This window comes from Arvicola amphibius, chromosome 4 (genome assembly GCF_903992535.2).
Source record: "Arvicola amphibius chromosome 4, mArvAmp1.2, whole genome shotgun sequence".
NCBI classification, from domain to species: domain Eukaryota; kingdom Metazoa; phylum Chordata; class Mammalia; order Rodentia; family Cricetidae; genus Arvicola; species Arvicola amphibius.
This window is the reverse complement of record NC_052050.1, coordinates 155,582,332-155,609,941: the sequence shown is the minus strand read 5'-3', so window position 1 is coordinate 155,609,941 and position 27,610 is coordinate 155,582,332. Positions and strand designations below refer to the sequence as shown.

The 27,610-nt window shown below is 44.6% G+C and overlaps 1 protein-coding gene across 2 annotated transcripts; it reads right to left on the bottom strand.

Moving 5' to 3' along the window:
* On the bottom strand, positions 1–26,628 carry Ankrd10 (ankyrin repeat domain 10). Of its 2 annotated transcripts, XM_038325223.1 has the most exons (6): positions 25,834–26,628; positions 23,551–23,703; positions 19,694–19,785; positions 10,786–11,021; positions 4,029–4,124; positions 1–1,188 (listed from the first exon to the last, which is right to left on the bottom strand). In XM_038325223.1, the coding sequence occupies exons 1-6, from the start codon at positions 26,032–26,034 to the stop codon at positions 725–727; spliced, it is 1,242 nt and encodes a 413-aa protein (XP_038181151.1). In that variant the 5' UTR covers positions 26,035–26,628; the 3' UTR covers positions 1–724. The 2 variants fall into 2 exon arrangements, with proteins under 2 accessions (XP_038181151.1, XP_038181152.1); XM_038325224.1 differs by lacking the exons at positions 19,694–19,785; positions 23,551–23,703; positions 25,834–26,628 and adding an exon at positions 15,177–15,912.
* Positions 26,629–27,610: the final 982 nt, after the last annotated feature.

Sequence of the window (27,610 nt, the reverse complement as noted above, 5' to 3'; positions counted from 1 at the left end):
TGAGGTTTTTTTTTTTTATTCAATTTGTAAAGAACAGTTTAAAAAGAAAACGCCAGTACACTCTTAGAACATTGGTTCCTTCATCTCACAGCTCATCTGAACCGATTGCTATTACAAAAATCACAAGTCATCGCAGCCTAACAACTAGTGGCCTAAACAAAAGCTAATTTCTATAAAACCATAAGTTTAATGCAATTTTAATAAGAGAAATCCAAAATTCTCTCAGTTAACTGGATATATATAGTATATATATTTAAGCAGAAAACCTCAAAAAACAGTAACAAAAAATAGGTCACCATAGTAAAATATTCTGACCTGACAGTTCCTACAAACAGTGACTTCCACTAAATATAAAGAGAACCATTATCTGTGGTAAAGTCTAGAGACCAAGTAGAAACGTGGAAGGGGGGGGGTACTGTGCCCTGACCACCGACGGCCTCTTCCTATGCTTTCACGAGTGCTGCAGCAAGTGGTAAATGACTCAAACGATGCCCACGTGTCACCAGGCCCTCATCACTAACCCCACCATCCACAAAGTGCTCCCTGCAGGAGGCACACACATCATCCCATGAGAAAGATCTGTGCCCTGGGAAGACCTCTGCACAGAGCCGCACTCACTGGCAACTGTGTCAATGAATCCAAGTCCTTTCTCAGAGAGCTGCGGCACCAACGACACAGGCTGTGCCACATGCTCAGGCTGGTACCGCAGTGTGGCTGAGGTGGCTCAGGAGCCGTGGTGCAGCTGCATAGTGCCCAGGACGGCACTGTCATAGCGCTGCTCCACCCGCACGCAGCTCGAGTGCTCGAGCACGCTGCTCAGCTCAGGGATGCTCTCAGCAGTGTCCCCAAACCCATGGTAGTGTCCATAGTGCAAGTTTTCTCCCACATCCCCCACCCAGGACGGCCTGCTGGCCACACAGCTACTCGGGCTCCCGTTCAGATGCAGAGACCCACACATCTCAGGGTTAACGCCCATGGTCTTTTCTGGCTCCTCAGTCCCATTAGCACAGACAGAACCCTGGTCACTGGAAAATGACTGTCCATTGCTAACTCCATTAGGTCCTGTTAAGCACGGGTTACTCCTGCTCTCCATCCCATTGAGCTGGGTCGCGCAGGGGAAGTCCACATGTCCATTGATGACACTTCCATTTGTCAATGCATTCAACACGGAGCTACAGTTTCTCACATCTGCATTAAGAAATATACCTGTCACCAAAACACAGACCAGCGGGGAAGGAGAAACTAGCACATGTTCAACCCCTGCCACAATTCTAGAAAACTTGCTTGTGTACTGCTATTTTTTTCTTCTAAACAAACCAGTTCCTTTTCCAAGGTTATACAGGCAGAAGACACAATTGCAGTATTTTGCCTATAAGATAGGAAAAGTATATATACTTCAGTAGCCTTGGAGAGCAGAAATAAAAGCTATCACCAAAAGTAAACACAGAACAGTAGATACCGATCTACTAAACCCTTGAACAACAGTTTAAGCCAACCCAGAAGGGTATCAGAACCCAGCAGAACACTCTCCACTTAAGACACGAAACTTTTCTAGTCAAGGAGGGAAAAGGCAATGAAGTAGATACATTGAGGAAGCTGGAACTAGGGCACCACTGGGGGATGCTTCCCAGTCAGGGCAGCACAGACACACTAGTAAGAATTGCTTTTGTCTTAGCAACACCCATTATCGACACACAGCCCCAGAGATGCCACTCGGTGCACTGGCGCAGCACAGACAGTGGCCACCGCCGACTATCACCACCAGTGGCTCCTACGATCCTGGGCCAAGAGCAGTTCCTAGGGTTTCTGCTGAGTCCAACAACAAAGATGACCCTGAGAGCCAAGCTCTCCTATCTGGTTATTTTCAGAAATCACCGATGTTGGGGAAAGTGTGAACAGTTTAGTCCACGGATTTAAATGTCCACTGACAAGATGATGCTGTACAGAAAACGTGGGCACACAGGGCTAGAGCACAGAGAATTACAACTGATCTTCAGAGGAATTCACACACAGTTAAAAAAACGAGCTCTTGCTTGGTAATACTGAATTGTATCTCAGTGTTCTGGGCTGCTGAGACATACAGACACTAAGTCTACTCAAGCTCAGTTTTAGTGGCTTGTGGAGGAGCACAGGGATGTTTTCCAGTACCTCACCACAGTTTGCATGTGTCCTGTCAAGGACTGTGGTTACTAAGCAAACAAAACATCAAGATGGGGCATCAATAGTTTTTCTTTTTGGGGATTAGTAGTAATTATAACTTAGAAACTGCAACAAATTCAGAGGATAATTTCCCCATGAAATTTTAGTTTTTCTGTAAACAACTCAATATTAGAGAATGAATATTTCAAGTACTAGGAACAAAACTTTTTAAAAAAACGAAGCACGTTTTTCTCAAGGGGAAATTTTTTTCCAAAAATAAAGTATAAATCATCTTTCCTGTACGCTAACTCATAAACAGGACGGAGAATTTCAAAGTTACTGATGCCCCACAGACAGGAACCTGGCAGCCTAGCCTCCTCTGTGGCAATGACTGACATCTGAGTCCACTCTACTTCCCCTCTCACACACTTGCTCAGCTGTGGATGGAAGCCACGAAGCACTGGGTCCAGATAGGCAGGCTCAGCTGGGAAGAAGTCTCTGATATGCTCACCGGAGAAGCTCACCCTCCGCGAGTCTCAAATGAGGGGCATTAAAAATGTGTAGGCCTCATTAAAACAGCTTTTCCTAAGTGTGGAGCTGCATTAAGGAGAAACACCTTCCTTCTGTGCAGCCCCCAGGGGTTGTCTCTACGAGCTTTCACTCAAGGAACTGCAAGACTTTCTAGGGATTCCTAACAGGTTTCTTCAGTCACAGTACCGGGAAGCATCAGAAGACCCACATGGCGTTCCGACATCCAGGACCACCTGGCTTGAAGGAAAAGCTTGCCCACAAGCTTAGCACGGGCTGGTTGTTAACAGAAGCAGAGTAGAGAGCGGTTACTCCTGCCTGACCAGGGAGGGAGCAATGTCATCTTCATAAAGGACAGGCTCCGGCTTTTGTCAGTTTTCCTTTGTGAGGTAAACATCTGCTGACAGAAAACCTTATTTAAAATGTACTCTCTGAGCAACTGTTCACAGGTGAGTGCCAGCTTTATTTGGCTGAAGATAACACCACCCATGACTGCAGAGAAACTTAGGGGCACAGAAACATTTCCTGTGGGTTTGAAAACACACAGGTGACCCTTTATTCCCAGTAAAGAAAGGAACAGAAAGAAATCAGATAGACATACTGAAAATAGCATGGTGTTCTATCATCTCCTAAAGAATGGGAAAAAAAGGTATATGCCAAATAAATACATCATTTCAGAAATCCTAAAGCCTGGAAAACCCGAGCTTCTCTGACTTCCAAACTGTAAAATAAGAGTTAATTATTTTCATTGCTGAACATTTTAACACGTAGAACACTGTTGAAAATGGTCAGCCTTTTAACAGTCTTCAAAGGATTGGTAGACACCAAAACAACCAAGAGCGTGGGGTAACTATCCCAAACTTGTCACAAGTGGGTCACAAGCCAGTCACCATCCTTACAGTTCCCAGTGTTGACAGTGAGCTGTCCACCTGCTGTACTGCCATCAGAATATAAGCAACAGCACGTGCAAAGTCACCCAAAGGTCATGCCAGGAAGCCAACTGCAGACTTCATGAGAACAAACAAGGCACATCATGTAAATGCTTCAAATCAAAACGGGATTGCACTCGCTCTCACAGCACTAGAATTCAATGAAATGCTTAATTCTTGCATCCATACAAGTGCCAAAAAATTAAATTATAATAGAACATTTTTTTTCTTAAAAGACACTGGACAAGAAAGTGCAAAGTTTGAGAACTTAGAAATAGTAAGCATACTGATTCTTGCAACGACAAGGGGTCTGCATTGCTGAAACAGTATATATTTCTATTTCTTTGGGTCCAACAGAACCACTCTCCTGTTGTTTGGTGTCTTCGAACACTGGGGTGTTGTTGCAGCTAACAGGAAACTGTCCACTCCCACCTGATACAGCAGTAAACTCTCTGTCGACATGCATTCTCTCAGCGTCGTCTTCAGCCTCGCCATTAGCCAGTGGCGTGGTGTGATCCAGGCTGGGAACTGCACAGGAAATAGCAAGCTTAGATTCTGTGCCCAAAGAAACCAAGGCCAAGCTTTCCACGCCCTATCTACACTAAAAGCTTAACAACTATCAAATAATTTAAAGAAGCAAAGATCACTAGGGAAATTTTTTGTTTGTTGAGACAGTTTCTCAGTACCTATGGAGCCAGTCCTGGAACTCACTCTGCAGACCAGGCTGGCCTCAAACTCACAGAGATCCACCTGCCTCTGCTTCCTGAGTGCTGGGATTAAAGGTGTGTGCCACCACCGTCTGGTGCTAGTGAACTTTTATACCGTTGTGAAAGTACTTTTTTTTTTTTTTAACAATAAGAGTTTATGTATGCAATTTCAGCTCAAAGTCATGAATTCTAGATTTTTAAAATGGTAAAAGCTGTAATTCCCAGGCTGTTCTTTGGGTAACAGAGTTGTATGACCTAGAGATAATTCTAAGCATATCTCACCCTGCCCCCACAAAAAGTGGGTTTAATTAAATACTGAAGACAATTCTCAACATGAAGCATTCAAAACAATCTTGACATTAAAAAAAAAGTCCCATAAACTAAAAAAATTATGGCAAGGGTGGCACTCAAACAGAGGCTGTCCATGGAGACCCACTCCCAGCCATGTCCAGTCTGAGTCCCCAACACAAAGGTAGATAGAAGAAAGTCTGTGACGGGAGACAGAAGAACAGATTGCCACCCTGTGTCTGCGGGTGGAAGTGCAGACACCACCATTCCTTTCAGGTACACACTCTGTAGACACCTCTGTCCCAAACCTGACAATCTTCTCATTGCTTCTCTTTGACAAATGGCTTCTAATTGATAAGAATGGGCTTTTCTTTTAAAATGATAAAAATGGCTTTGAGAATTGCTACTACATGCTGCTTCATTGACTTATCTGTTATTCAAGCATAAAGAGTGAAATCATAGTGCAGGTGTGTGGTCTGGGAAGCAGTGGATCTCTCTGAGTCTGAGGCAAGGCACAGCAAGCCCAGGCTAGCCAGGGGTAAGAGTAGCCTGTCTCAGAGAGAGAGCGGGGAGGGAGGGAAAGCACACGTCATCTGCAGGGGGGTTTATGTACTGGGTATCACACTAAACAAAATAAGCTAGACACAAAAATACTGTCTTCTCTCACACGTAAATCTAGATTTACACACACATTGCACATGCATGTGTAAGGAAAAAGGACTATTTGGGGGAAGGACATTAGTAGGAAGGAAGAGTAAGAATAGGGGTGTCAAATATAAGCAAGGAATGATACATGTATGAAATATCATATTGGAGCATATTATTTTGTATGCTAACTACTTAAGTCTTATATTCACCATATGGCCCCAGACACCTTAGGCAACAGTCTTTCTCAGCTGCCTCCCTCTGTGCTCTCACAACTGCATGTTCACAAGCCTCATATGCTCTTCTCTGTTGACATTTCTTCAATAAATACCTACAGATATTTCTGGGCCAAAGGACAGAAATAAACAACGCAGGGTGTGAAGTAGTTTTCAAAATAGAAGAAATAAACTTCATAGCTTTAACTAGCTCTCATTTTAGAGGCACGAGGGTCTTTCCAATTATTTATACCAACACTCCATTCCCTACCCACCCCCACACAGATGCCAACGTGCAGACTGAAACCAAAGGTGCCAGAGACACGAGGAGAACCCATCTGAATGAGCAGTGCAGGGTGGACAGTCTGCACGAGTGAGACACGAGGAGAACCCATCTGAATGAGCAGTGCAGGGTGGACAGTCTGCACGAGCGAGACAAAGCAGTTTAAACAGGACTTTGGAACGACAGCCATTAAGTTGTCCTTCTCACACAAAGCTGTTTTAAATTTAAGTCCCAAGTTAGTAGGAATTCAGTATCAACTGGCCAGTGCCACCGCAGCAACCACACCAGCTGTGATCTGGAGGGGTCAATAATGCAGCTGAGTAGGTAACAATGCACATACTGGGACCGTGAGGCCAGTGAGGTCAGGGACCAGTGTTAGTCCCCATTTTGCTGTGTCTGCTCAGTCAAACCCAAGTACTCCTTAAACAGCTGCACCAGACACTAGACACTCAGGCCTCATGCAAAGTGGCAACTATAGGTTACTGTTTTTGTGCAAGTTCACATCTCTGAAAAGTGGATTTTTTTTCTGCCTTTTTCTACCTACACCCACTGACCTGGAGCAAAGATGTGGGGGGGCCTTCTATATTCTCAGCATTTGGAAGACCGAGACAGGAGGATCATAAGTTTGAGCCCAGCTGGACCACACAGTGAAAGTGTCACCAAAATAAAAACATCCAATAAATGTGAAGGACATTCTCTCTGTCCTCTGCACAAAGCCTTGGAGTAGCCCTGACTGGCCTGCACCTCGCTCTGTAGACCAGGCTGGCCTAGACTCATAGAGATCTACTTACCTCTGTCTACCAAGAGGTGGGATTAAAGGTGTGTGCTGCCACGAAACCCACGCACCAGCGAGAAAAAACAAAAACAGGAAAATAACTCCAAGTATTAAGAACCAAAGACCACTGATCTCAACACCACAGGAAGGTCTGGTGGGTGCCCCAGGGAAGCCCACCGAGGTGGATTTTCACACAGAGCTTTGTCACTGATCTAGAAGGGTAGGGAGGGAAGGTTTTTTTTTTTTTTTTTTTTTTTTTTTGGTTTTTCGAGACAGGGTTTCTCTGCAGCTTTAGAGCCTGTCCTGGAGCTAGCTCTTGTAGACCAGGCTGGTCTTGAACTCACAGAGATCCGCCTGCCTCTGCCTCCCGAGTGCTGGGATTAAAGGCGTGTGCCACCACCGCCCGGCGGGAGGGAAGTTTTTTCATCTTCTACAGCTTAGCATCTCAGTTCCTGAGCTTCTGGGAAGATGCTCATAACATGCCGCCCCAGGATCACGGTAGACATGACTTCGACCAGGCAGGCTCTCTGTGCCTGATGCCCATGACAGATGCATAACTATCGCTTTTTTAAAATGCATGTCATGAATCATGAAATTAAATATCACAGTATTCCTAAAAATACTGTGTTTGGACTCCATATGCTCCTGTTGCACCTTGATGTTGATGGCGTTTCTGCCCCCAATCTGTCACTGCTAAAGAAGCCGTTTACAGCACATCTGAGAAGGTGGCTTATGCGGAAGTCTCAGAGTGACTCGTAGTTATTTTGCTTGCGTTTGGAAAGGAAGCAAAAACACGCCTTTTTTTCCCCGAGGCAAGATTTCTGTGCAGCCCTGACCATCAGGACCTCGCTCTGAGTGCTGGGATTGAAGGCGTGCGCACCACTGTTTACCAACAAACCATTCTTAAAGCCACGTGGCCAAGCTTCCCGTGCTCTAGTTACCCAAGAGAAATGCTCCCGAGACCTACACTGCTAAGTTACATACAACCAGAACAGCAGGTGCCAGTGCACACAGGCCTACATCACCAAGGACTTTCAGACAATGAACCCACAAGGCTTGGGACAAAGCCAGGCTCGTAACACTTCCGGCACCCTAGAAAAGGGCCTTTAGCATTGGCCCACTCACCTCTGAGAGGTGGCAAAAGTATGTGCAGCCCAAGCCTTCATGCCCCGCAGCCTTTAGTTTCAAGAACACTTATTATCAGGGAATGCTAAGCTAGAGGAAGGCCTGATTTTAACAAGAAGAGCAGGTGCAGAAATAATTGCATCTTGGTTTCTAGCAGCCAACTGTGAGGTACAAGAGCTGTGTGCTCAAATGTCGTTATCACCTACCTACCTCTCTATCCACCAACTAGCTCCTGCAATACAGTTCAAGGTCTAAACTAAGGCTCTTCTATAAGGCAGACTGTCTGTGGGTCTTGGGACTCCTGCCGGTAGAGCTGGGATGACACAAGGCAGAGAGAGGCAAGGCACAGGGACTGCAGCAGAGCTCTGGAGAGATTGAGGAGGACTGAGGCTGTATTTGAAGAGTACAAAGGGCCGTGTGTGAAACAGGCTATCACAACTGTGGGAAAAATCAGACCACAATAGTGACAGGAAAACCACAGGTACCATGTGGTCCCCTGGCACAACCCCTGCACACACAAGAATGATACCTCCAGGGATCAGGATGACCACCTGTTTGGGAAAGTTAAGTTTTGACACCCTAAAAACTTAAAAACAAATATAAGGGGCTGGAGAGATGGCTCAGCGGTTAAGAGCACTGGCTGCTTTACCAGAGGACCCAGATTCAATCTCCAGCACCCACATGGCAGCTCACAACCACTTGTAACTCCTTTTACAGGGGATCTAACACCTTTACTCAGATATACATGCAGGCAAAAACCTACGTACACAAAATAAAAATAAATAAATTATAAAATAATATATATAAAAAAATAGGTAACTGCTGCAAAACCAAGGAACACTGGGGATAGACATTACAAATTAAAGCAACCAAATGAACATCTTATTCCTCGGAGGAGTTTTTGTGAATTTCATGTTTAAGGCAACTGGCAAATTACCTATTATTTACTGGCCAGGAATATTGTTTTCCTTCAGGACCCCTGTCAAAAACCCAGAAATCCTATGCTACACTTACCCAGAAAACCCAGCGCCGACTACGGCCAGGGAATGCTGTTTCCCTCCCAGTGTTTTACGGATGCAACATCAAAGTCACAGGCAGACCTGAGAGGTGAATGCAGCCTATTTCTCAGGCATTGCTTGCCCAGTCAGTCTGAAGTTCCAAAGAAAGCCAGCACTAAGCACGGCCAGAGCACCATGTTCTTCTGAAGATGAACCGAGGGCACCAACACAAACTCAGCTGACTTAGAGGCAGCAGGTGCAGGACCATCCTCCAGTTCACTGCTTACCACACTGCCTTGAGCAAACGGCTGAGAAACAGAAAACACAGACACACAACTCTTTCTTGCAAACCAGATACTGAGAAAGTATCACCTGTTCTCGGAGAGGGTCCAACACCCACACTGAGGTTCACAACTGTACTTAAGCCCAGTTCCAGGGGATCCAATGCCTGCCCTCTTCTGACATCTGCGGACACCAGGCATACACACATAGCACACAGATATACATGCAGGCAAAACATTCCTGTATTAAAATGAATAAATCTAATTTTTTTTTTGTTGGTTTTCTCAAGTCAGGGTTTCTCTGTGTAGTCCTGGCTGTCTTGGAATTCACTATGTACTGCCAGGTTGGCTTCTAACTCATAGAGATCCAACTTCTGCCTCCCAAGTGATTGGAATAAAGGCGTGTCACCACCACCCGTTTTTTTGGTTGTTGTTGTTTATTTTTTTGAAATTGGTGTTGTGTCTCCTGGAACTAGAGGTTAAAACAGCACTGAGCTACCATGCAGATGCTGGGAAATTGAACCCGGGTCCTCTCGAAGAGTAGTCAGCTCTCTTAACCTTTGAGCCATCTCTCAATCTAAGTCTAGTTTTAAAAAATGAATCAGAATTTAAAATGTAATAGCCACAACGAAAAGCAAATAACTATCTTTAAAGGACCTATCAATTATAACAGATAATGTACAATTTACACACTTGATATTAAGATGAATACTACAATTTCAGTAAACCAATGAGGTACTGCATGAAACAGAAAAGGTCTTAAAAAAATACATTAACAGGGCTGGAGAGATGGCTCAGTGGTTAAGAGCATTGCCTGCTCTTCCAAAGGTCCTGAGTTCAATTCCCAGCAACCACATGGGGGCTCACAACCATCTGTAATGAGGTCTGGTGCCCTCTTCTGGCCTTCAGGCATACACACAGACAAAACATCGCATACATAATAAATAAATATTTAAAAAAATATATTAACAGCTGGGGGTGGTCCACAAAATGAGTTCCAGGACAGGCTCGAAAGCTATGCAGAGAAACCCCGTCTCAAACAACAAAGAACCCAAAACATTAACAAATAAACTGGAACACTGTACAAGTAAACTACCATACTTATCAACTAACCAACACCTTGCCAGTCTAAACCTCTGTCCTGGTGTGCCACACTCAGGTTATATAGCACCTCTATGAAGCTGTAAGGCCCACAAATTACACAAATCCCAATTTGGATAAGCTACTAATGTGTAAGTATGTTTCTATCTAATGAAGTCACAGTAACACAAAAATCCGCATGAAGAAATGTCAATGGCTGTGATACAGTAACCATGCTGGACAGTGCTAAGCAGGAGAAAGATGGTGCTGCCTACACCAAGTTCGGGGCACCACTAGGCAGCTAATGAATATCTGTCTGGTGTTCTGCTGCACATTACAGGGTCATCCTCGGCAAGTCTTATCTCTGCCTCCCAAGTGCTGGGATTAAAGGTGTGCGCCACTACAGTAAGCCATTGACAATTCTTAGAAGCTCAGAAACAATGCAGAAATTAATAACAAAATCAGGCTTGATGGCAGATTTCTTTACCGGTGACAATGTAAACAAATACAAATGAAAACATGCCTCCTTAGCTCACAGAGGAAATACATGGACACTCAGAAGCCACAGGTACCATTCATTCACACTTGAGCTACCCAGAAGCCACTTCTACACCTCCCTTCTGGTAAGCAGTCCCTCTTCACAGTGCAGCACAGGACAGGTCTTCACGCCCCCCCCACACAACTCTCAGTGCTTAGTTCTGGCAGAAGGTGCCTCTAAAAGCTGCTTTTAGCCACGAAGAAGGGACTTGTCGGGCAGGGCCCTTGTTCTTTCCCACTCCCACGTGGTCTCACCTCCGGTTCTAGCTTTCTTTACTCCCAAAGATTCTGAGTCTTCCAAGCATCTCTTTCGATTTGTTCCCAGGCTAATGTGATTGGGAAGTATGTTCTCGTGACCTCCATTCAAGGTGCCATTATGACAGAAACGGCTCATCTGATGGTTGTGGAGGCTCAAGAGAAACTGGGTGCACTCTTGGAAACCCTGGGTTTGTGCAATGTCTGCTGCCGTCAGGCCACTGGCATTTCTCAGGCTGTACAACACAAAAACAATGAATTACACCCCGTAGCACTTGACCCTGGTGTCTGCTCCTGCCAAACTGACTAAACTATCTGAAGGCAACAACAGATCTACAGCAAATCTTCATTAAGAGAGCAGTTAATCAGCCTGGTCTGTAACTAACTTTTCCTATACATATTTGATTCGGGAGACAGTAAAAACAAAAACAACAACAACAAAAAAATCAATATACTAAACTTAAAAAGGTATCTTCCTATTTGACTTCTTAAAGTTGTGTTTTATGTTAGTCTGAAGAATCTAAATTTATTCTAACTTCAGACTTCATCTGAAACAGATTCTGAATTACCTGCACCTAACTTTAAAAGCCCATCCTTTAGCTCGAGTAAAATTATAACAAACATGTACTGACAACATTGTCCATGGCATTCATATCGAGTGGCTCCCTGAATGTGCAAAATCACAGCGTAGCAACAAGCCAGATTTGTGGCTGATATGTGACACTCTAAGTGGAAGTTCAGAAGGTATCCTGGCAAATGACCTGCCATAGGCCCTACCACCTCAGACAAGGTGAGTTATGTTTTGATAGACTTGTCCTCTGTAGGAAAACTTGCAGAAGCACATCATGTTGGAAACCTACGTTTGGGTGACTAGTCCCTGAACAACCCTGCAGCATCACCACGGAGCTCATTCCCTAGGCTCAGCCTGCTCACTATTGTTGCCTGGGGATAACACTAAAAAAAATGTCATGGAAGAAAGAAAGAAATACTGGCAGAATTTAAGCCAAAGAGACAAACAGGAAAGAAACAGCATAATCTGTCATCAGGAGAAACCAGTGAGAGCCGAGGACAGCGCTGCTGAGAGCAGAGCTGCGGGGAAGCAGCTGCTGGCTTCAGGCTCGGCAACTGGCATCGGGTACAGCAGCGGTGAGGGGAGCTTCCATACCTACTCAGCCAGCTATCCTCCATGCCCAACCAAGACCTGATGAAATGAAAGCCTTGCTGTGTGTCACAGAAGACGGTTACTGTCAAGGCAACAAACAGGAAAACTTAAAACTGGAGCACCAAACTACAGGCTCAGGGACAAATAACGCTCTTAGTTTACAAGGATAACACAGCCTCGTGCTCCATCACACGCACAAGGCTTAGGCTGCAAAGTGTTTTGGACATGCATTAGACTTATTTAAAAAATAAAAAGTAAAAAGAGGAAATGTAATACCTGTCTGAAGACAGACTCAAGTCCAGTTTGTGCATGTGATGCACATGGCTGCAGTCTGTTGTATGTATAGTGCTGCGGTGTGTGTGTGGGGAGGCTAGAGACGGACTTCAATCTTTCTCCATCTTGTGTGTGGCGGGCGACAGGGTCTCCCACTGAACCTGAGTTCACTGACGTGGCTAGACTGGCAGGCCAGAGAACTCTTGGAATCTGCCTGTCTCCTCAATACCTGGGGATCCAAAATCAGCTCCCGATGCTTGTATAACAAGCTCTCTACTGACTGAGTTATCTTACCAGCCCTCAAGTCCAGTTGAATGAGATACAAAGAGGCAAGACCTGAGAATTCCAGAAATCAGTAGCATTTTCTTAAAAATAAAAAGCAATTATATATATATATATATAGCAATTATATATAAGAAGACTTTAGCACAATGAATTTTGATGTAGTCTTTCTAGCATCTTACTGATACATGAATTAGAAAAAAAAAGATTTAATACATGGCCAAAACAAAGCCCACCTGTCATTAAAACATGGCATACACAGATATTAAGTGCCCCACACAGTCACACTTATGTTTCTTATAAATGTGTGGAGCTTATCAGATAGCAGAGTAAGGATGGTCTAGACAGGTCCACTTGTCAAGAAACTGAAAAATTCAAACTCCCTCAGAATTTGAAGACAAGAGCAACGCTATAGAAAAAATTTCTAACAACCCCTTTTATTGTTACATTTGCATGTGTACATAATACACAGGCACTATGATCTATGTATGGCGATCAGAAGACAACTTGTTAAAGACTATTGCCTTCTACCATACGGGATCTGGGAACTAAACTCAGTCTCACTCACCCACAAATGGTCATTTCTATGGATAAGCATGGTCTTGTTCACCAAAATGAAAAAATGCAGAAATGGGAAGCCAACATCAATAACAGGGTGAGTAAGTGCACTAGGAAATCTGCAACACAAACCACAGTAGGCTTAACAGCTTGCTCCCCATTAACACTGGTGCTTTCCTCTACCACCAGAGCCAGCCTCTAGATGTGTACAGGGTCCAACGTTCAAATGTAAGAGAAAATTTCAGAAAATGGGAGCCAAACGTCAACCCGAGCCTTGCTACAATCTTGAAGGACCAGAAGTGAGTAAGAATGGGAAACAAAAAGTTCTAAAAAGTGAACGGGACACAGCGCCATGTCTACATATCTGTGCTACACAATGCCTGCAGAGACAATCCGAGTCACATGGAACTTCACATATAATGCCCACTATTTCTTGTTTTGATTCCTGTTAAAATTATAGCTCACGGACCAGAGCTTCTGACAAGCATGAGGGGGCTCCCCTCAAACCAACCAGGACCCCCAGAGTCCTCCTCATTGTTTTATACACTACTGGATTCACTATATAGTCAAACAAAAAGAAACTTTCTATTAACTGCCAAATCTATCACAAAATGTTGGATACCAAGACAACTATCAGATCAAGCACTCCTGTCTCAGTATCTACTACGCCTCATCTGAGAGCCTCACAGTGGAATCCGTACGTGGGACTGTGCACAACAAGTACTGCTTTCTAGGTCTTCCAAGTACTTTTACGAACTTAATTTCAATTAGAGGCTGAAAATTATGTGGGCTTGCTCATCAATTAGGATAGCATTTAGTTATATTCCCTCAAAACATGGGGATATTTTGTTTTTTGTAGTGTTGGGGATCAAATCCTGGGGTGCACATACATTAAGCATCCTACCATTCATCTATACCCTTAGTCATCAAAATAGTAATTTTTAATAATAAAAAAAAGCTTGGGTCTTTAAATTCTGTTTTCACACAGTTTAGTTTATATTTCAACTTCAGTGTTTTGATAGGCGAGACAGCAATCTTGGTCAGACTATACCAAGTTAACTGTACCTTTGGCCTGTATGTAGCGTTCCCAGATTAAGGAGGTAATCTCAGCCTTCCTTGCCCTAGTTTTCTAAGTCCCATGGGAGGTGGGCACACAAATGAATGACACAATTCACTTACGATTTCTATGTCCACTCTACTTTGGGACAAGTGCTTGTTAACTAACAGCGTGCCCTTTCAGCCTGATTCACCACACACCTGGGTCCTGCAGACAGACGCTAATGAAGTACCAATAAAGAGATATTACTTGAGAGAGATGGCTAAAACTGTTTTTTAAGAATGATCCCTAGGCCTTATCCACTCTCTCTGGTCCTAACCCCCCCCCCCCCACAAAAGTACTAAAATGGGGAGTCTATTAAAAACTCTAGTCTGGTTGAAGCTCTGAAAAGGACTGGAGGAGGAGGCTGGCAGAACTCTCCTGCTGCCCCTGCCTGTCAGTCCCAGCTGAGGGCTCCTACTGCTGGGCAAGCTCTCAACTACGGAGCTGCACTCCCAGATTCTGGCTGATCTGAGAATCTGTAAATGAGCACGAGAGACTAATCCCAGCTACAAATGAAATATTTTGCCAAAGTGGCAAAAATGAATCAAACTGTCACCAAACACAATTTCCTGTAAGAATATTTTGAATGGAGCATTCAATTTTAATTTGCTCAAGGATTCCTCCCAAGGAACTGACTGCCACTGAGGCCAGCTGCCCCTTTGATTTTCCACTTACAGCGTCACAATACCAGAGTAGAGAAGCAGTTCCAATGAGTGTTTTTTTTTTTTTAATTAACATAATAATCACAGGTCAGGAAATACCTGCTATCATTTTCAGAATTCAAGGTGTCACATCACCTTTGTGATATTCTTTATGCTAATGCCATGTGACAATAAAAATAACCACAATTTTTATATAAATAATATTTCTGTTAAAATTCTGATCTGAATTTAGCTATTGTTAGTTTACAAATAAAAAGGTAGATATCATAAATTAGGGTAAGCAAAGCATGCAAATCTAAAGAATCTATATCTGAATTCCTAGATTAGCATTAAAACCAATCACCGCAACAAATACCTCAACAGTATGCTTGTGTGCAGAAGGGAAGCCATACTGAACATTCAATGCCACAACCGTAAGGTTTCGGAGAAGCACCTGTGGCAGTTTCAGCAGTTCTATGTGAATGCTCCCCCTCTCTAGGGTTACTTGAAAAAACCAAGTCAATTCGAATTATGTAGCTGTAAAACATTGACACGTGTGGTTTTTACAGATTCAGAGTCTTCTGCGTGACTTAAGACGGCATGGTTCACACACAGGAAACGTCAATCATAAGGGATCACATTTGCAGGCAACACTGGATTAAAGATACATACACACATGAGGTGCAGGGCAGCCACAGGGCTGAGCCACTGGGGCGTGACTGCTTTCACTGCTTTAGCGCTGTCTTTAAGAGTTACCTCAGGAACTGCAGTGTGAAGCCAATTTATGTCAATATTTCAACAAAAGTTTAACAGTATGGACTAAAAACCATCAACTCACGATTCTGGTTACTTTAAAATTTGGTATGCTGTATCGCAAATACATTAGTAACTATTCCTAGATGGAAATAAGCAAATAAATGCAATCATTAAAAAAAGATAAAAAATAAAAACATTTACTAAAGGTCTATTCATACAGACAAAACATTAGCAAACATGTTACTGCAGTAAGAGAAATACAGGTGTATTTTTAACCCTTTGGTATCCAAACACATAATCAATCATGAAGACTTTCATAAATGCACTCTTCAGTTAACAATAGGAAGTTTTTTTTTTTTTTTTTTTTTTTTTTTTTTTTTTTTAAAGTTTCTACCTGAATAAGTTTGGTGCCAAGTTTTCATTTCAAGTTCAACATTATTGAGGATGATTAGCACTGCAAGTGAACCAAAATTACCGTTTGCATACGTTAAAACACCTAGCATGTTCTACCATGACTTAGCAGAGAGGAAAAACTGGCATTTTTAATTGTTGGTTTGTTTTTAAAACACCATTTAATATAAAAGTAACAGTTAAAGAAACAGTGAAATCTATGTCATTTAAGTTACTAATAAAATAATTCTAAGTAAGTCTTTCAGCTCTGGAGCCCTGTCATATACTGACTGCTCCTGCCTGTGGGCAGACCTGCACAGCCACCTCCATCCTGCAGTAGGGACAAAGAGAAAAGAGGCAAGCGTACGAGGATAGAATCTCCTAGCAGGACTGATGCTCTGAAGGACAATTATGTTGAGATGAATTAACCATCAACTTCAGAAGTGAATGACTAAGACAGTATGCTTACATTTTGCCCATAAAAACGTTACAAGAGAACTGACATAATACTCTATGTACGTTTGTGATGTTTGTCCTGGTGATGACCCTGTCTCTAGGCAGGGTTCAGCTGAAGCCCATATACCTGCTTCAGTGACTACAAAAGTCTAGCAGATCCACAAAGCCTGCAACTGTAGCTGGCCTATTGTCACTCTGAACTGCTGCTGTCATAGACAACTGAGCCCATCTCTACACAAGGTGAAGGAGTCGGCCTATCTTAGTCCAATGCTGCTTCTTCAGCCGTCTCCTGGACAGTAAGGCTGCTCTTGGGCTAACATGGTAATTATTTCTAAGGTACCGCACTAGATCTGGTTGACATAAAATACACAACTTTCTAATGAAGCCATATTCTATAGAGGGGCAGACTGGTATCATCCTTGCCTTCCACATCATGTGAGACTGATTCAGAAAATCAACAGAGTTCAACACGCTTAGATACAGCTCGAGGTCCTTTACGGTACACAAACATTTAGTGTGCTCACAGAACTGGAATTTGAGTCTCTGTATTTGGACTTTTACGTGTGAACAATGGCAATTACTGATGATTGCCACATAAGCCAGCAGCAGCAGCTTATGTGGAAAAGATAACTTGGCACCAAAACTCAAGATTTAAATTAAGAGAAGAAAACAAAAGTCCATCAGCATACTCACGTGTGGTGCTAGAAAATTTAATACGATGCACAGCTGCTGAAAAGGGTTATCTTACAGCTGCAACCTACATTAACAAGTCAGCCACAACAAACCACTAACATAGACACAGTTACCCTCACCATCTACCTGATGATCAGAAAAGCACAACTTTAGTCTTTGGCCACTGCAATGTAGCAGATATATAAAAAGCAGAGTAGAAATTAAGAGCAAAATCATTAATTTAAAAATAGCAGTATGAGGCAGCTTTTAACCTATTCACAGGAAAAGGAAAGTTTTTAATCTCTTAAATATTATAGATTATAAAATAAATTAACAATCTGACCCATTCTGAAATGGAAAATATATTAAGTAATTTTAAATAAGGAAACTAATGCTAAACCTTTGGTCTTAGGGGGGAAAAAAGACCTATTCTGTGCTGGGACTATTATGTGGCCATGTAAAGCAGCATTGTAGGGGAACACAGATTTAGGCGCTGCTATTCGGGGGACTCAAACTGCTTATATAGACAGACTAAACAGATACATTATAAAAGTGTGCAGAATAGACACAAAGAAGCAGTTTTTAATTTAGCTTACTAGCAAAACCGACATTTTCATTAGCTAATAAACTGAATAACCACATACATAATAGCAATAAATAATGACTACTTGTATTCTAACTCTAAGCCAAAGACTTTTGATTTTAAGAATTGCTTTTGCCTAGGTAATTCAAGCTAAATGTTCCTTCCCCAAAAATGTGAAAGCTCAGTCCAGGGCAGTCACCATACTGCAGGGTCTCGAGGGGGTGGCTCCTGTACTGAGATGGGGGACAGACTGACACTCGAGGCCATGCTCAGCCACACCTGGTAGAAAAGAGACACTTGAGGGTCCTGTAACCAAGGACAGAATTGTAAATAAAAGATACTCATATTTTAAGATACCTACTTAAAAGAAAGAAAGAAAAAAAAGGACATACTGACAGATATTTACTGGCTCAAAGGATTAAGCTATCCATTAAAATTAAAATCAAAATCTTTGTAATAAAATGTTCAGGACCAATTAAAGCATAATTTAGGAAAAAAAAAAAGCTATTTAAAAAACCCAACTTTAATTGCCCATTATTTCCATAAATGATAAGTAATTTAATCAATTTATAATCAAAGCTTGCTATTAAAGGTGTAAATTTTAAATATAAATACAGTGGATAAAACTGATTCTATAACTTTAAAAGCAACCGAGAATCATCTTAAATGTTTTAAAATTATATAATATATAATCTACATTATCAAGTTTTTTTTTTTCCTTACCTTCCATCACAACTAAATGGTCACAAGAGTCCTTAAAATATAGCAGTTAATATATGCCATTTTTTTGTTTGTTTTTGAGACAGGGTCTCACACAATGTAACTCAGGTGGGCCTCAAAGGTCCACTCTTTCTGTCTCAGCCTCCTGGGTGCTTGGATTTTCTGCCATGTGCTGCTACGCTTAGGCAACACAGGCTGTATTTATAACATTAAACCACCAAGCCCAAACTAATGGCAAAACTAGCCAATAAAGAAGGAAATGGAAGCTAAGACAATGACTAGGGTGAGCTCTGGACACAGATATGCCTACATAAGCTAACATATATGGTTTTGTTATTTAGGCTTTAAGTTCAGAATTTACTTGTAATAGAGTTGGAACAATGAAATGGAAACCAAAGGGTTAAACTAAATTGTCTGGGTCTCATCGCATCCAAGAGTCTCAATTTCCACATTTCCTGTTAAAATAAAGTGGTTTCTAATTAACTTTTAAATGAATTACTCATTAAGTTACAGTAAAATTTAACAGCTGGCATTCTCAGTTATCTTGGTTACTGCCGCTCTCTACAGCTTACACTCAACGTTTTAAGGGTGAAAAACCGCATCCATTTGTTAATGCTGTGAACTGCAGAAGAAAATTTTTACAATGTAAAAAAAGTTAAACAAATGAATATAATACCTAAATGATGCATAATGCTATGGCTAGCTAATGATTTGCATACAAGACCACATTTCTGAACTAACACACTCACACGTTAGCACTGTTCTAGTGGGTGACAGACTACAGCTCATGTAAATAGCACTAAAATAAAGACATTCTAAACTAACCTCAGCACCAGATTCCAGACAAGTTAAGCCTCTATGTATGGAGCTCCGGTTTATTAGAAGCTGATAAAGCTCATGAGGTCCAAGGAGGCTTTAAACGAGGCCTCACACTGCTAAGGCAACCCAGACTTGGAAACAGTCTTCAAGACTGTGAGCCAGAGGGACCTGCAAAAACCTGACTCTAATCCAGGCCTCCCCGTGTGAAATCAGAGCCTGGCAGACAGTGTGAGGAAGACCTGCCACAGTGACACGACGCCTTAGTGGCCAAGTCTCTAATGGACCGACTGCTCTTTTCATCCGCTCTGCTGCCTCACTCTGAGCTACGGAGGAAAGAGGCCAGCCTAGCACAGCCTTTCTCACTAACCCTGATCAAACTATATTGCTAACTCTAGAAACAAAGACCTTGTCTTAAGGCTTTTGCTGCTCTAAATGCTATTTCTGTAAGGAACACCTTGAGCAGTCTCTAGGTGAGAGGAATAATTGAAGACACTTACTCAGTGCGAGCCCCGTTCCCTACCAGGGCAGTGATGCACTCCAGGCTACCAGAGCGGGCCGCCTTGTGAACGGGAGTTTCCCCCTCACAGTCCTGAAACAGAGAATGCACATGCTCAGATTCACCACAGCTGTTGGCAGTGACACGTAGGTAATGAGTACAGAGCCTCCCTTATCTTGAAAAAAAGTAACATGAGCACCATCTGAGATGGAGAAGGCAGTGCACTTGTGAAAGGACACGGACAACCAGGCTGCAGGGCAGGCTCGCCCAACAGCTAAAGCTACAAGGTATGGAGGAAGACCTGGGAGGTGTCCCACATGGATGGTGTGAGGCCAGTAATGCTGATTTACTCATCATTTTATCCTGGAGCTCGGTACAAATGTGTTGTATAGAAACTCAAAATAACTATTTTATGACGAATAAAAAAAATTCACATTAAAACAGCTACCCAGCTGTTTTAGAAAAACTTACAAGGTAACATAAAGTCCAACCTCCTGTTATTCCTCTATAGCTTCTGTAGAGCCAACACCAGTAAGACACGAGAGCCTGCTTGAACTCCCTATCTTGATTGGAACTGTATTTTAGAAAAGATGATCTCAAGTCAGAGGATGGGGTAACGGGCAGGGAAAGCTTTGTAGTGCTAACAGACCTTTGGCTTGGCAAAGACACTGGAGGCACCAAATGGAAACAGATGGAGTGAGTACCCAGGGAAACCACTCAGGAGTGTAACAGTCATAAAAAACAAACAAGCAAAACCAGGGAAATCCCTCCAAGCTGTGAGAACCAGAGCAGCAAGCTAGAGGAGGATCTCAGACACCCAATGCTGTCTAGGAAACCCGGAGGGAGAGCTCTGCCAGCACTTGAATGGATCCCACTTCAAGGTTCCCGGGAGCAGCAGCTGGCAGTACCTGCACACCATATAATTAAGGGATAAAGAAAAAAGGCAGGAGTGCAATTGTACAGTGTGGGGCCCTGGGAAAAGGCCATTCATAAATTTAGCAAATGCCTGAGTTCCTTCCCAGTGCACCGCACAGGGAAGAGTGTTGACTTATTTAAACATGGACTTTAAAGTGCTACAAGGGTCTAATCAGGAAAAAGTTGAAGAAAGAGAAACAGCAAAGTCACGTGACTAATCATGACCCACTGGCAAACCCAGATATTTAGCAAACTACTTTCACTTTTTTCCTCTATGGGAGATGGGTTCTCTCAATTGTGTAGCCCCGGCTGTCTTGGAACCTGCTACACAGACCCAACTCCCTGTCTAACACTAGGATTAAAGGCGTGTGCTACCACGTCCACCCAAACCACCCTTCTGAACAAGGGTAGAAGAGACAAAAGCTACACAAAAATTGCCCAGGTTGAAGGTTCTACCTGTAAAGCGCCCACTGTACAAGCAAGAGGAACTGAGTTTGGGCCCCATTCCCATATGGAAGCCAGGCAAGGCAGTGTGCGTCTGTAACCCTGGAAATGGGAACCACAGAAGTCTCTGAAGCTCGTTGGCCAGCTAGACTAGCCAAACTGATGAGCTTTAGGTTCAATGAGAAATAATCTTAAAAAAGACTGAGTGATTGTGGTAAACATTCAACATTGACCTCCAGCCCCCATATACACACACATTCACACACCTGTACACACCCACACGAGCACATAGAGCATATACCAACATTACACACAGAGACACACATACTCTGCAGGAAAGCTAACAGGCTTAGAAGAGGTTTTGTGAAAATATGTTCAAAAGAAAAAAAAAAACTTAGTTAATTCTGGAACAAGAGAAAAAATTTCTCAAAAAGATGGATAGTAACAGTGGTCAGAGAACAAGCAGGGTTACCTAGCTCTGGCTGTGTGACTTTCTCCCTGAAGGAGAAAACTCTTCAAATGTTGCTCAGGCCTCTATTTACATTTCAAAAGTGCCCCAGCAAAGCAGCATTGCCCTGGGAAGTCAGGCATGTGGTGCTATCTGAAGGCACCCCAGAGAATGGCGGGAACAACAGGGACACACCTGCGAGCCTGTACTCTCACTATCTGCTAAAAACAATGAACTAAAATGAAATGCTAGCTGAAAGGAGCATCTCTCTTTTAAAAGGCAAACATACACAAAAAAGGTACCAATTTCTTTATAACCTCTCTAAATTACACTTTGTTAACTACCTAAAGTTAACACATAGGAAATTCTAAACTTAAATTTCATATTAACAGCAAATATGAAATATTTCCATTCACAGAATTATTATCCATATTTTATTGGTTGAGTTGGAACCACAGTCTAATAAGTGTGGGAACTGGAGCTAAAGGCTCCGAAATGCCCCACGTTGGGCGCCAAATGAAGGTGCGTGGTTGATCGGCAGTTATGATTCACCAGACAAGCTTTAATATATATAAGTCAGTTTTAATAAAGGAAAGGAAAGGGAACTTACAAATCCAAGGTTCCAGCGAGGAGGGCAGGAAAACAAAGAGCAGGCAGGCCGCAGGCCCGCAAGATTTTATAAGTCAATATTAGCCTAAGGGGGACACGCCTAAGAGGGACACGCCTTTAGACCAAGGGGGACACGCCTTACAAAACAAGGTTTTGGGCTAGGCTTCCCCTTCAAATAAGTAAGTGACTTGTTCAAAGCCAGACAGCCCAAAAGCAGATCCTAGACTCAAACCCACAGTGCCCATTCTGCAGAGACCAGGAGGGAACAGTATGGACTCCAAGCAGATAGACAGACATGCCTCTGCCCTTTAAGGTGAGGGTGCAAAGGAGGAGGTTCATGTAAGAGAAGAGAGTATGTAAGGATCTAAAGCTGTCTCTACTCATGTCTCAGTGACAAAAGGCTGCACAACATGCCCGCACCCCTCTCCTACGGTCCTCATCTCAGGACGGAACCACACTGCTTTACAGCTGTGACAGCCAAGGCCAAAACCCCAGGAAAGAGAAGAGCACGAGCCAGGAGCTCAAGATCCTTTGCACACAGGATGCTCATGAGGATAAGAAAACACAGGGGACTGGAAAGTTGGCACATCGGTTAAGAACATGTACTGCTTACCCAGAGGACCCGAGTTCCATTCCCAGCACCCATATCAGGTGGCTTACAACCACCGCTAAGTCTATCTCTGAGAGGAGCCAATGCTGGTCTCAGCAAACAGGTGCACATACCCACATAATTCTTTCTTAAAAAAGAGAAGCACATGGAAAATGAAAGAGGGAAAAAAAGGCTCATAACATAGCTACCAGAGATGTCATTATGTAATCCACCCTTTGAGCTGGGCAGTAAGTTCTCTCTACTCCACTTCAGACCATCTACTGGATGTTTCTCTACTATAGGTTAATAATGTAACATACTTAAAACACATCATAAAAATTCTGGCTCATATATCCTCTAGTCTGCACCCTTAAATACCAGTTTCTCAGCCACTCACGCTTCCCACTAAGTAAATGACATTTAAAATGACGTTTCCACACCAATCACCACCCCCAACTCGTGCCTGGAGGGCAAACCCACTTCGAAGCCAATAAAAGCCATCCTTTTGGTAGTTTGGATGTGTTTCTACCATATCTATGAAGTTAAGGCAGCAGTGAGTGGGTGCCAGGAAATCCGGGCTGTGGGCCAAAAACCTTCTATTATCAGCTGTGACCTTGGGCAGATCATCGGGCCAGATCTGGGTGAGTCACATAACAGGTAAAAGCACTCTACAAACTGGGTGCATGCCTCAGAAGGAAAGGGCGTATTATCCACAAGTAACTGAAGGAACAAATTCCAGTTTGCCTCAGGTAAAGACATCAATCTGTAATTAAGGCCTTGAATTAAAACAGTATCCTGTGAGTAACTGTAGCTGGAAAAGTCAACAAAGGCAGTGTCAATCAGACCTTCTTACCGGTTTGTTGATGTCGGCCCCGGCTTGAATCAGCCAGACCAGACACTGAGGATGTCCTCCAAAAGCAGCGATGTGGGCTGGGGTCTGGGCATAGCGGGTGGTGGAGACATTCAGCGAGGCGCCTGCTCTTACCAACTGGATTAAGCACTCCAACTTTAAACAGGTGGGAGGACAAAAACAGGACATGTCAGTGTAGCAACTCACAGGACACAGTCTAAATTCCGTAACGGTCGCCAGTGGTGGCATTTTTGTCACCATTTTCCCCTTTCTGACAATATGTTAATCTCTTCCTAACACTATGCAAAAATTTTAAAACATTGAAGCTAAGAGTTAATTATTCTAAAACTTCTATCAAGACTTTCACACACGATAAAAATGTTACTGACTGGCAGGCCACAAAAAATGTTTAAGTTCAGTAAACTCTTTACAGTCAGACTTTTCCATATCGTGCACAAACAACCCTTCTACACTGAATGCCCCCCAAAGCTGATTCCCCATCACCTTCTCAGTCTTTAAAAACGGAACAGAAAGAAAATTATGGAAAAAAAAGTCACATCACAGCTGAGCTCACCCAGCAGGTGACTAACTGAAAGACTAGCAAGCAGAGACAAGACACAGCCAGGTCCCACTGTGCTGGCTGCTGGTTATGACTCCAGCATGTTCCTGCCATTTGGCCAGGAAATTTTTGGGACTTACTTGTTCTCCAATTTTGGACTGCTTGTTTCTCCTCAACTGACCACAAGGCCGTGAAGAAGCTGTGCCTGGCTGCAAGCAATTCCAAGAGCAAACAGGACCCCGGGTCTCCTTCTCTGTCACTGTAAGCAATTTAAGCTTGTCTTTTTTTTTTTTTTTTTTTTTTGAGACAGAAAAAAAACTCTGTAGCTTTGAAGCCTGTCCTGGAACTAGCTGTTGTAGACCAGGCTGGCTTGAACTCACAGAGACCCGCCTGCCTCTGCCTTCCCAGTACTAGGATTAAAGACGTGTGTGAGTAAGCTTGTCCTTATAAAGGACAGATCACTTCAATAAACACTCTGAGTTTTATTGATTGGCAGGCTACAAAGCTTGCACAGTAGGCAGTGAACAGATTTAAACAACAGTGTTAGACAGAGGTGGTGGAAAGTAATGCCTGGTGAAGAGTTCCTTTAATTTCCCAAGGAAAAAATAAAAGTACAAACCAGTGGTAAGATAAATAGGTGTCAAATGAAAAGCTTTTAATTAACGTTTAACACAGAGAGTTCCCAGGACTTGAACCTGTTAGCTAGGCCATGTTCCACCGAAGAAACTGAGTTTGGAATTCTGGAAAGTACTTTCAAATGGGGCATTTTGTAAAAGCAAGGTATAATTAGCCTTAATAATGGCCAGTCTTCCGGAAATAAATAACCCTCATAAACAACTGGGTAACTTCAGCATCACTGGTACATCCTAAGGAAAACATACTGGAAACCTTCAGAAAGGGAGAAAACAGGCTGGGGAAGGAGGCTGGGCCCCTGTGACCTCAAGAGCTTTCCCTTCTAGTTAGAACGGGTTTCCAAGATGGTTCCACATCGTGAGACTATCGAGGTTTGTAAGGCAGCTAAAAACCAGAGTCCTCGCCTCAGCTACCATACTGGTCTCTACAGCCAAGTCTACACCTCGTCCTCGGTGGAAGTGAAAAAGGTCTTCCAGTTTTTATCTTACTTTGGGGTAAGGCGGTAGACTGCTAAGTCGGCCGCTTTGCGGCCCGGAGGCGCTGCTCAGTAACTATGGAGACGCCCAGCCAGTGGATTCCCAGCGACCACCCGCACCGAGGCCCGCCAGGACTGTAAGCCATCCTTCCTGCCTTAAAGGCGCTCTGCCCCAGGGGTTTCCATTACACAGGCCCGCGCCACTCCCCGTTCCCTCCTCCTGAGCGGGAACCGTCTACACCGTTGCCCGTCGCCCCGACTGCGGCCTACATCACCCACTCTCTGAGAGCTGCACATGCGCCCTGGGCCCTCCGGGCGGCGGGTTAGGCCCACCCTGCTTCCTCTCCGCCCTCCCAGCACTCCCCGCGCCCCCCGAGGTCCCCGGTCGCTCGCGGCGCCGCACATGCGCCGTGGATCTCTCGAGGCGCCGATTCGGCCAGCGCAGCTTCCGCGCCCCCACCCGCTGGGTCACGGACCGCGTTCTGCCGCACATGCGCCCTGGAACCCGGGGGGGGGGGGGGGACGGAGCTTTTGCCGCGCTCTCCAGGCACGGTGGGGTGCACGCTGACCCTCACGGAAAACCACGCGGAAAATGGCGCCTTAAAGTGCCCGCGCCCACCTTTCCGAAGTGCGCGGCCCAGTGTACTGGCGTCCAGCCGTAGAAGGAGTCCTCCGCGGCCAGGTGAGCGCGAGGCGTGTGCGGCAGCAGCGAGCAGAGTGTGACCAGGTCCCCGTCGCGGCAGGCGCGGTGCAGCGGGAAGCGGAGCGACAGCAGCTCCTCGCTGGAGAAGCCTGCCTCCACGCCCGCTCCCGCCGACATGATGGGTCGCTGGCAAGCGCGCCCTCGCGCGCGACTCGGACCGGCGAGAGGAACGTGCGGGCCGAAGGCCTGCGAGTCCGCCACTACCAAAGCACAAAGGACAGGCAAGCGGCGGCCGCGTCCCACCCGCTGCCGAGCGCGGCGAGCACTGAGGGCGGGACCTGTGCGGCGGGGCGGGGCCACACTGAGACCTCTGTCTCTAGCGGCCGGTGCCTGGGATGGGGCGTGGCCTGAGCTCAGGGGCGGGGCCTGAGTCTGGACAGGGCGAGCTTGATAGGCCACTGCCTCAAGAGCCAGCCGCGAGTGGGCGGACCCTGAGCTCCGGGGCGGGGCCTACGTCGGGACAGGGGTGGGTCTTACCGGGAATACCGCCTTAGGCTGCTGGTGCTGAGGTTGGTACCTGAGCCAGCCAGGAATGGGCGGGGCCCGGAGGTGATCGCGGCGGCTGCTGCGAGCGCTGGGGTGTAGGTGAGGCCCGGCCTGCCCCTGAGGGGCGAGGTTTGGCTGTGATGGGCGTCCTAGGCGGCCGCGCCTGAGATCCCTCTTCAGTAACACGGACACCGGAGGCAAACCCCGACTGAACACCTTGCCTGGGATGGCCAAGGCCCGGCCTATATGTGATTGGCAGCTAAAAGCCACGCCTGGAACTAAGGGGTGGGGCCTGGGGTTAGAGCCCTGCCTGGGGCCGGTGGACGCCTGAGGCTGGTGGGCGTGGCTTTGCAAGGCGGGTGTGGCCTGGAGCGAACGGAGCTCGCGGACGCCGATCCTGGACTCTGGGCGCGAGGGTTGACTGGCTGTTGGCCCTGGGGCTGCTTCCGCGGTTGCCTGAGTTCCTCCAATTAGTGTTTATTGGGTGCCTGCGGAGTGCAGCTCCTCATTAAAAACCCGAAAACAAGAGTGCAGCTAGTTATACCGCTATCCTTTAATTGGGATGGCTGCCCGGAGACCGTGCAGGGGAGGATCGAGGGACCCTGGCGTCTGTAACTTTCAAACATGAGCCACGCGAGCCGGCTAGGTACATGGTGAAAGATTTTACTATCGAGAAAAGTAAGCTACGGAAGTCTCTTTCAAATGGTATAAAAATGCTGTGGTTAAAAATACGGCTTTTTTAAAATTTGAAAATCATACTGAGCCATTAAGGAGCGAACAGTTTTAATGGATACTTAGTAAAGTATATTCCTAGCCATATATATTTATTCCAAGTGTATGTTTTTCCTTAAGGAGGATACATAGCAGAAATTTACATTACTATGTAGCAGAGACTGGCCTAGAACTCATCACCTTCCTGCCTCAGCTTCCCAGCTGCTGGGATTATAAACATGCCACCAGGCCGCATACCTAAAACATTGTGACATTAGGTAGTATAAAACAAGTAATTAGAAAACAGACAATTGACAAAGGGAAATTGTTAGCCTGTGTGAGCACACCACATAGCCATCTATTCAGACAACAAACTCTCCTTGTGAACGTGATGAAGATGCTGGGAAATGTTCCAGTCTAGACAGAAAAGTGCCATGTTTCGATCCACTGAGCAGTGACTAATGAATGGGAACTATGCGACAGGTCGTAATCGGCG

Coding starts and splice junctions, on each gene's coding strand:
- Ankrd10 (XM_038325223.1), bottom strand. CDS start 26,034: ATGTCGGCGGGAGCGGGCGTGGAGGCAGGCTTCTCCAGCGAGGAGCTG. Junction 23,704..25,833: donor GGGCCGCGCACTTCGGAAAG/GTGGGCGCGGGC, acceptor ACCTGTTTAAAG/TTGGAGTGCTTAATCCAGTT. Junction 19,786..23,550: donor GGGCCGACATCAACAAACCG/GTAAGAAGGTCT, acceptor TCTCTGTTTCAG/GACTGTGAGGGGGAAACTCC.